Source organism: Apteryx rowi, unplaced genomic scaffold (assembly GCF_003343035.1).
Source record: "Apteryx rowi isolate R43461 unplaced genomic scaffold, aptRow1 scaffold_318, whole genome shotgun sequence".
NCBI classification, from domain to species: Eukaryota; Metazoa; Chordata; class Aves; order Apterygiformes; family Apterygidae; genus Apteryx; species Apteryx rowi.
Genome location: NW_020449619.1, coordinates 649,994 through 660,534, shown reverse-complemented (window position 1 = coordinate 660,534; position 10,541 = coordinate 649,994). Strand labels below are relative to the sequence as shown.

Below are 10,541 nucleotides of genomic sequence, written 5' to 3'. Positions count from 1 at the left end.
ACGCCGTGCCCCCCGTGGAGGGGACGCTCGTCCCCTCGCCCCGAGAGCCTGTGGGGACACGCCGTGCCCCCCGTGGAGGGGACGCTCGTCCCCTCACCCCGAGAGCCTGTGGGGACATGCCAGGGCCCCCATGAAGGGTATGCTCATCCTCTCACCCCACTGAGAGTCTGTGGAGTCCCCCGTACTGGGCCTCCCACAGAGCCGGAGGAGAGCCTTTACCTAGCACCATATTGTGTGTCCCCTCCCTTGCTTGTCTGCCAGCACCATGCCCCGAGCACAGACATGCAGAAAGGAAGGTGTTCTCTCCTGAGAGGTGGGGACACCCCCACCCCGTACACATGCTTGTTTGCACACTGCTCCTGTCGTGGGTTGGGTTTGTGCCCTTCCTCTCTCTAGACATGGGGTTTCCTCTCTCCCCATCCTCTGTTGTATACCCACCCTTCCAAAGGGAGAACCTGATTCCCCATGGAGAAGTTGGGGATGCCTTTCTCCATACTGAGTGTGAAGGGCTGTACACCTTGCTGAAATGAGAGACAACTGAATGTCCTCAGGAGTCCCTCCTCAACATCCCATAGGGACACCTTGATTCCCACCCTTGGAAAGACCATTCTGGAAAAAGACCATCATCTCCTTCTCTGAGGACCCCTCATTTTTAAAGACTTCCATGGAGAAGCCTGATTCCCATATTCCACTGAGACACTGGGGAATGCCCTACCAAGCACACACATCCTAGGAACACCCTCTTACACATTAGCACACCAAGTGGGATGCTCTCACACACAGACCCTTTTTGGGAGACCCTTACCTCCTACTGCCTTTAGGCACTGGGGAGTCCTCTTCATGCAGGTGTCCTTGGGGAAGGCTGAGCCTCTTCCATTTAGGGATCAAGACATAACCCCTTCCGAACATGGAACCAGCCTGGAACCTTCTCTGCTCAAGCTCTAGATATTCCTCCATGTATGAACAGCTGTGGGGAAGAACATTCCTTTGCGCAGATTGGGAAAGGTTCAGAGATATCCCTCCCCAACATGTATGAAGACAAAAATCACCCCTACAAGTAAGGTAGCAAGAAGGAGAGTCCTGGACACTGGATCACAGCAGAGAAGTGGATGAAAAGTTATTTCCCCTTCTCTTTGAAAAGAGTCTCTTCCTCTGGCCACTCATGCAGAGTTTCTTCCCCAGGCATTCTCAAGGGGAGAAACTTTCTCATCTGGGAGCATGGGGAGCTTCCTCCCTAACTCTACTGAAAGAAGCATCAAACAGTTCTGCATTGCGCCACATGATCATAGATCATTGCTGTATCAAGTTAAGCCATGAAACCTACATTGAAGCCATTTTTCTCACTAGTGAGAGAAACTGGTGGGCAGCATGACCCCTGTTAGATAGCCCTAAATACTGTAGCTCTTTGCCTGGTGCAACTTTTTGCAAGTAAAAGTGATGCGTCCTTCACAAGGTGAAAGGACGGTGGGTACCTGTATGTAGATGTGTTTGACGGTGCGGGCTTTCAATACAAGCCTTTCCACATTAGGAGAGATCCTTTGCGTCACCGTTCAAATGAATGATACTTCACTTGTGATAACTTTGGAGGCTGTAGACTTTGTATCCAATTCTGTAAATTAATAAAAGGTATTTCCTGGATGAAGCTATAAAGAAAAATGAAGACCTTTACTAAAAATTATTAGAAAACAAAATTTGAATATAGTACTTTTCATCTGAAGATTTCAGACTTTATAAATATCAACAACTTATACCTTAGTCTACTACTGGGGACATGGGGAAGAAAGCAGAGAGAGAACTGAAAGATTCAGATTCAGCAAAGGCCACTATAGTGAATTTTTTTTTTAATCTGTTTATTTGGTTAATGAACAGGACCACAGTCTTGCAGTCCTCTTGCATGTGGGCAGATGTTTACTTCCTAAAAAGACACAATAACACAGGGGGCTTTACAACAGAGATCTACTCACACAGAACAGCTTGCAGGACATGGAACTGACCCAGGAATTTGCACCTTATCCTACAAACCTTTATTAATGCGAGAAATGCTAAAATAATTTGGAAAGATGGTGGCAGTGCAGAAATGTCTGATTTTCTTCCTGCCAGTTGCTGCTTTTATCAGAAAGCTATGAGCCAGTGGTGGTAAAGCAAAGAAAGACATGGCAACTATTATTTAAGGCAGGTAAAATAATCAAAGGTCTAAAGAGAATATTTTGGGGAAGATATAAAGACCTTGATCCTGCAAAAATAATTGATGATTGATGATCAACATTAGTAACTTGAGTACTGACTTCAAGAAGGGATAGTGCCGTCCCAGGAATCTGCACAGCTAGGTCCAGGCCTTGCAAAACCTCATCACACTGGCTTTACCCAGATTACTGCCAAATGCCCCGTATTAATGACATGAAAAGAGGGTAATATTTTTTGTGAAATCTTTTAAATACAGTAATCTCACATCTCATTTGTCATTATAGCTTGCAACAGAAAAAAAAAAATCTGGTTGTTAAATTGACGTATAAACTTCCATAAAAAAGCAAAAAATAATGAACATCAGGGTTAGTACATGAGTTATCTTAATAACTAAATATTGGAGGTATATGGCAAGCTGCAAACAGACTATTTGCAGTTGGCATTTGCTACTTTAAATTCCATGACGAAGCTCACACATTTAGTAATTCTTTGCTATATTATTGTTCAATTTATGTCTGTTTCTATTGATGTCTTTTTTGGTTTGTAGGATGTGGGACTTTTAACTCTAGCACACTTCTCCTCCTGCCTCTCTTCCCTCCCAGACCAAGAAGATCTTAGAAGAAACATGGTGGGGCGAAGTAGTGAAGACTGGGGCTGGGTGAGGTGATGGACGAACCAAAACAATAGTGTTGGCTTGTAATAGTGTTGGTATTCTTTGGTACCCATCACAATACTGCTCTGATATCAGTGCATATCAGCTGGGATATACACAAAGATGTTCCATAGTTCCCAAAGATGTCCCCCAGAAGTCCACTTCCCAGTCCAAAACCTCTTCAGTCAAGGTCCCAGAGATGAAACTGTGGACAAGTGCAAAACAGGGAACCTTGAAGAGATCTGGAGAAATAAGCAACTTCCAGGCACCCACCTCTCAAGTAGGCATTTCTTAGTTACGGCCATACTCCTTTTGGAAGTGTATTCTTCAGGAAACCACAGCTTTGGTGCTTTTCCTTAGAATACTTACTCAGCTAGGCTAGGCCTTTAACGTCTCCAACCTGCTTTATAAAAGTCATTTTCAGCCTGTGAGGTTACTGACAAGTGAAGAACCATTCCTCCACCCCCAAGAGATGCCCTCAGAAATGTCAGCAAAAGAGGAGATGGAGCATCAGTCAGAGGATCTGGACAAGAGAAACATTAGGTATGCTTGATTTTGTATAAAGGAGTTTCTGTTTGCCAAGAACCTTTTGCATTAGAGTAGGTATTTCCTGTGTTTTGGCTTACTCTGCTCCTATCTTTTGAGACAGTTTGGAAACATGAGGAAGCTGATGAAACTGCAAGCTGAAAGACTTCTTTAGTATCTGAGAACTACCTTTCTTCCACACTTCTCTTCATACTTTCTTCCATGCAAGGAGGCACTTCTCAGCCCAGATGCATTTAACTTCTTCCTCCTAACTGCCTAATGCATTTCAGCAAGTCTCACACAGAGTTAGATCACTTAAAAAAATCTCTTTCCCATAAAACTCTGCTATCTTTTTTTTTAATTACAAACTTAACACAAGATTGTCCTTCAACTTTTTTTTTTTATTTGCTTGTTTTTGTATATATCTACACTGATGCAGGACACATCTTGTATACTGTATCAAACAATAACAAGCAGAGCATTATTTTCAGACTGAGTTTTCTGGAAGCGCAATATTAATATATCTCATGAAGATCTGCTCTAGTGATCTAAGTGCTATAACTTTCTGATCTGGGCTTGAGAAGCTCTATGTAGATAACCTTCCTGTATCTAATCACACATGGAGGTTGTGAAAAAGCTCTTGCTTCATTTGCAGCTCGGTGTCTCATACATCCATTTTGGACTTTGTAATATGCATCTTCTGACTGCTTTTTTGTACGCTTCTGCTTGCTGTTGTAAAAGGCCGAATAGACACAAACTCTGCATGATTATAATTATTCCCCATTCTATCAAGGAGGTGTAAATCAGCTTTGCCAGGAGTGTAAGAAAGTAAGGGGAGGACAGAGCATATATTCAGCTGACTCGGACCTGAAGGGACATGAAGGTGAAAGACAGGTCTGAGTGAGAAATCCCTGACGACAGAGTATTGTGAGGCATCTCCGCCCAGCACTGGTGGCTGGAGAAACCAAAAGAGGGTTTTACCATCCAGTATCTTGCAGTTAGGGAAAGACATTCATCTCATTGGCTGCTAATGCATGCAGCAGGAGACCAAAAGGCATCTGGTGGTAAGAAGGGAATAATGTGATGTAGAGGACTGTGGCAGTAGGAAAGGGGACTATCTCCCATTGAACTTTGCAGTCTGAGGAAGCTGTGGGAGGAGCTATACAGGATACTTCAAACTCCACCTCCTTGGTTTCCTGCTGTCTTGTATGAACAAGTGGACTCATCTCTGCAGTGATATGAGCTGTAGGCAGATCTCCAGAAAACATCACAGCTGAGCTGAGTTTATTATACAGTTGGACCCACACCATGTAGCTTAAATATGTTCAGATCCAGCCTCGTCTCTATTTACCACAATTGGGACAGGAGATTTTTCAGGACAGGTCTGGCCAGAACAGAAGAGAGAAATGCAGAACAGAACAGAGGAATGTATTTGATTTCAAGGCAATCAAGTTTATACTTACAAGTGTAGCAATCAAGGTTATACTTACAATGCATTTTTAAATGACAGTATTTTCAAATAAAAGATACTGTACAGAAAAAAGTGACATTTTCATAGGTAGACATAGGTAGCCAGTTGTAGATTTTCCAAAATTAAATACTATATAATGAGTTGAACAAAATTATTTCTCCTCTAAAATTAGTACAGTGCTCATTTTAACATAGAGAGTGAAGGGAGAAGAGCTGTTGTGTTAATTAAACTTTTGTTGCCAGTCTGTAACTATCTCTGTGGCATTTTGTTAAACTGTGAGTGTGGCAAGGAAGAGAAAGATGGGCAATTGGCTACCAACCTGATAGATATGCTGGTGGATACCCAGGAATTATCATCTCCCTCTCCGCTTCTGGGAGATGGAGTTCTGAGAGCCCTGGGGTGGGAAGTCTGTGCTGTCCTGGTGGACTGACTGCTTCAAATTAGCATGAAGGATCACAGCTGCCAAGTAGCTGTTGTCATACAGGATTTTCTCCCTCCAGGTAGGCTCATCTCTATGAGGCCAATCTGCACCTAAAAACGTTCTGACCACTGGAGGGCCCTTCGCTGGCAGTGTTTCAGTATTTGAGTTCTCCTACTGTATAATCTCTTCTGACCTTCACACAGACATGTTTCATTTTTATACCTATCCTACCTCTTCTGAAAACTGGCTCTGCCTCTCAGAGCTCTTCTTTCTCTGGCCTACATTCAGATGTGCACCGCTGAAGTATGAAAGATCTTTCCAAAACCGCTGTAAAGAAAATATCAGTGTACTACAGCAGCTCTTCCCTCTCTGCCAGATTTTTTAAAAAACCTTACAAAATCCTCAGCGTTTCTGATGCATAATATAGTTTTGCAGTTCATGTAAGAAATGTAGGTGTTATTCAGAGAGACATTAGCAAACCTGCAGCAAAGCAGCTGCTACATGGGCACCCATGCAGATCGCAGGAGCCCACTCATGCTTGAAGAAAGGGGACCTGCGTCTTTTTCCCCCACTGCAGCCACAGCGCTGCCCTGGACCCTCGCTGCCCTTGGCAGCCCCTCACAGCTTGCAGCTCCTGCGTGGTGCCGCGGCCCACGCGGTGTGCTGCCGGGGTGGGCAGCGGTGGTGTGTGGGGGACAGCGTGGCAGGGGAGCGCACGAGCTGCCAGAGCCGCTCACTGGCTGGTGTCCGGGGTGCTGGCAGCCGTGCAGGAACACAGAGGGAGCCTCGGGCCTCTCCTAGGCTGGTCTTACGGGAGAATGGCATGGATTTGCTGCATGAGTGATGAGGGCAAGAAGGGGTGGTGCGAGACCGACCCCCTTCCTTCTTTAGCTGGCACAGGGAGCTGCCCTGTCACCATCCCAGCTGCAGCATGGCTGTAACTGCCTCCATAGCCCCACTGATGTCTGCATTGCAGACGTCCTGACGTCTGCACTGGTTCGCACTGGTGGGAGTGGGGCAGGCTCCAGTTGCTTGCTGTGTCCAGGCCCTGAGCAGGGGAGTGAGGGAAAGAAACTGGCTCCTGGCACAGTGGAGGGGCCAAAGGCGTCCTTGTGCCCCCAAGCTGCTTGATGCCAGTCCTCGCCTTTGCCTAGTCCTTCCTTTAGGCTTTTATACATGGCAATGTGTGCTTGGCATGCACAGGTGAACAACTGTATTTAAAGCTAGCGAAGCACTGCTTGTTAGCTGTAGTCATGGGCTGCACTGAGCCTCTGTGAGAAATCACTGATTAATTGAGCTAACACTAACAGTCAGATCCTGTCTTCAGTTAATTCTGATGTAAAAAACATCGTATGCAGTGATGTAGAGCAATGCAAATGTGGACAGAAATGGGCTGATCACTTTTAAGATCGTAATAGTCACAACTGGCAAAGGCATTTCTTTATTTTTTTGTAGTGCTATGTTAAATGTTCAAGATCCCTCTTGGCCACCTTACACAGTATTTTGCATTCAGAGCCCCTCACTGACACTGGGGCAGGCTTTGGTGCCAGAGTCTTAGGACAAATTCTGCCTCTGAGTAGTTAGAAGTCTGCAATAGCTGGGTTGAAATCAATGCAGTTACTCTGCACACATATTTCTCTAGAATATGGCCCTTTATTTCACAACGTCTCACCTGTACATGAGGAAATATCAGGTATTTTTTAGTACCACAAATTAAGTTCATCAGATCTCATCACAACAGATTGACTTAAAGTATTGGAGACACTGGGCCAATCAGACATTAGTTGATAAAGGTTTCAGTATCAAATACCTCTGTGCTACACTGATGGCATTTTTAAACAGAGCAAATGGGAAATAATTCAAAATATTTTTGCTTCTCTTAGCCATGATATAAGGGCATAAGACCCATATTCCAGTTATTTTAAATTTTCTCTTTTTTCTGCAATATAGGCTGTGATCCAGCAGAGCACTTAGGAGTGTGCTTAATATTAAGATTCTAAATAATCACTCTGAAATCTCACTTTTGGGCATATAAGTGCCCTTTTGAATCAGAGCGGAGTCTTTAACTCACAAGTGAACACTCAGTTCCCAGTATCAAAAGTGAGTTGGTGAAAAGAATTCAATTAATAAGTAGAAATTGTATCTTTCAAAGTGCTTTGTAATATTCCATGCAAAGTACTGTAATAACAATTACTTGACCACTTATTTTGCAGTTATATTTGGTAAAGCTCCATGTCTGAGGAGCAGATCAATGCTGTCACTGTACCAGAAAATCCCAAATTTCCACCAGTGAGGTTCACTGCACAGAAATCAGTCCTCCTTTCCTATTAAACCTTAAAATATCTGTGACAAGAGATGTACATTTTTATGAATATTCCATCTTTGGACAGTGATTAATGCTAGCTGCTATGACAGAGAAATAAATAAATACATTCTATGTCTCTACAGTGAAGAAATCCTGTGTCCTTGCCATAACGACATTTTGGTGACACAGAATACAATTTTCTCCTCAAAGATAAAGTGTGCTGTTGTACTTCTGCTGTTTCTTGACTACACTCTGCTGTTGACTTATTTGTAACATAAAATATTGGAGGTGTTCATGTTTGCTAAATAGCTGCCTCACTTGCCTCATGGGTGGCTGCATCTCAGTGGAGCATAGAAGTATCTCTTTCCTTCCTCTGCACAGCGTGCAAGACTTAGCATAAGATGCTTGAGATCCTCAGCTGACAGATGTCAGGAATGATTAGTCTGATTATCTATGGTAGTTCAGTGACCATCTCAAAACAGCTCTGCTCACTCCCCTTATCAAATTGGAACTAACGTAAGGAGGTGTGTTACAAACAAATCAGTATTTACAAGGGTCCAGATCCCTTTTCCCTCTGAAGGAAGGTCTGGGATAACTTGCATAATCACCAAATGAAAGACCAGGACAACCATAAGCAGACATACTTATATAAAATGTACAGTGGCCATAGACACATTTGCACCTCAAAGGAAATCATTACAATTTAGACTGCAGGAAACAAATGATCAAATTACAAATCTAGTGCTAGGTGTCTCTACCTAACTTACTAGTAAAAATAGAAGGAAATGTTCAAATGTGGATTGAATGAGATGGTGCAGCAATCGGTTGTGATGATAGTTTTTTCATTCTGTTTGGTGCAAGAAATGCAGAATTATTCTTATATTCTGTGTTACATGTTGGGGAAAGAAAAATATCTCAGTAGTTTTTGCTTTGTTGTGCATCTTTTCCTCTCACTCTCTTCAGCTTTTCTAATGTAGCCACCAGCATTGAAGTACTGAGCTGAAGTACAGACATGAATTTAGTAAGCAGAAAATCCCAAGCCTCTCTGTAGGGATTATACAATTTCTGCTTTCAAAGCAGGCTGAGATAAGGCAGTGTAAGGAAAGCCCTGAATCTGCCTAAATTCTCTCCATCTGGTTTTCAGTCTGTGGATTCTTGCAAGTTTGTGGAGTACTTTTAAGATATCTCCAAAAAGTATCCCAGAAAAATAAGCCCATTACCAGTAAGCTTAAACTCACTGCAGAGGAGCCTGAACCTCTGTAAGAAAACTATTGGGGGGGCCCACAAATTGTTAGAAGTTGAAAACCATTGCTCTGCATTACACAATGTACGGTGGTACAGCTGTTCTGGGAACAAGAGCAGTGAATTACTGGTCCAAGTTTGCCATTAAAGAGGCAAACCAATTCTGAGTCAGACCTCCAGTGAGTCTGCAGGAACTTGATTCAAAATATTTACTCCAAAAATGCAAGGTATGTAGTGATGTGTGAAAAGGAGCTAACATAGGAGGCTGCAAGCTTATAAAAATTAGCTGGCCTATATGGAGTATTAAAGGACTTCCTGATATTCCATCTACAGGCACCTGCAAACACTACATTAGGCTGGCTGTATTAATTATTGACTTATGCAAGAGGCAAAGAATAAATTTGGGGAAGAAATGGAGATGAAGATTACAGCAGCTGTTTGTTCCTGTCATTGTTTCCTTTGCTAAAGTTCCTGCTCATTAAAATTAAGATGCTGGCTAAAATTGGGCTTTTGAAATGACTGAAATTATTAACAGGACTGCCAAAAGAGAGTATGTGCCCTGCATTTCTATGACAATGACTGAGCTGCTTGCAATTCAGTTATTGAAAAAGAAAAATCAAAGGGCTATGTGTTTGCTTTCCCAACCACTCTTGTATTGTCCAGGGTAGGGAATGCAGAGAGTCTACTCAGCAGTGTGTATACAGTAGTCCCACTTTGGGGGCCGTTTCAGAACATGCACATCACTTCTGTTGATCTGTCGAAAGCCTTGTTCAGTGAACACACCATCTGGGAGCTGCTACAGAATTGTGGCTCCTGCAGCATCCACACTCCTGGGGTCCTTCAGGCCAATGATGAAACTGTTGGTTCTCCTGGCCCCATGAACTAGGGAGACCACTTTGACTTTATCCACTTGATGGCCCCTGGCTATAAGAAATTCAATATCTTCTTGAGGAAATTCACCTGTAGGGATTTTAAAAGAGGAGTTCTTAACTGAAATCACCATTATCTGTGATACAAAATTCTCTCTTAACTCCTGTGAGATCTCCAATGTGAAGGAAACTGCCTGCAAATGTTTCAGAAGGTGTCCCAGATAGGGTGAGCCAAATGGCCGAAGAGAATCAGCATCGACTAGCACTAAGGAGAAGACATTCAGGTCTCATCAGGAAAGAAAGTGATCATAATTGTGTTCAGAGGCGAGCAGTGCTCTGTGTGGTGGGGGAAAATAAGGGGATCCAGAAGATCATTTAAAGATGTGTAAGATCCTCCTCTTTGGAAAAAGGGGAAAATGTTGTTGGCATCTATTTTCATTTTTCTATTCATAGAACAGAAGGCAGTCCCTGTTCTGAAGAGCTTAGTTGCAAAAAGCAGTGTTAATAATCATTAATCAAAGTAAGGTGCAAGGCAGCTCAAAAGAAATGTTAATAAAACAAGTTGCCAAATGACAAACTGAATTAAAATGTGATAAGCCTCCCAACTTCCCCTTCATGTCATTCTCATTCTTTCAGCCATCTACCTTAGGTTTCTTGCTTTTCTGCTTTTATTTTGTTTATTTTATTTGGTGTTTTATAATTTCCATATGAATAGAATTCTGAGGGTATGAAACTGGGGATGCACCTGGACAAACCATTCAGACACACAGGAATTCCCATAGTAATTTAGGCTATATACATTGTAGATTTATCTTAACATATGTTTTGTTGATGCCAAATGTCCAAACACACAAATTAGGACCAACAAATGC

General features: G+C 42.8%; 1 protein-coding gene across 1 annotated transcript in view; it reads right to left on the bottom strand.

Moving 5' to 3' along the window:
• Positions 1 to 4,810: 4,810 nt before the first annotated feature.
• Positions 4,811 to 10,541, bottom strand: part of GGT7 (gamma-glutamyltransferase 7) — a 28,362-nt gene continuing 22,631 nt past the window's right edge. The window contains exon 15 of the mRNA XM_026070776.1: positions 4,811 to 9,760. Coding sequence (XP_025926561.1) covers positions 9,597 to 9,760 — 164 coding nt within the window. The 3' untranslated portion in view covers positions 4,811 to 9,596. The remainder of the gene's footprint in view (positions 9,761 to 10,541) is intronic.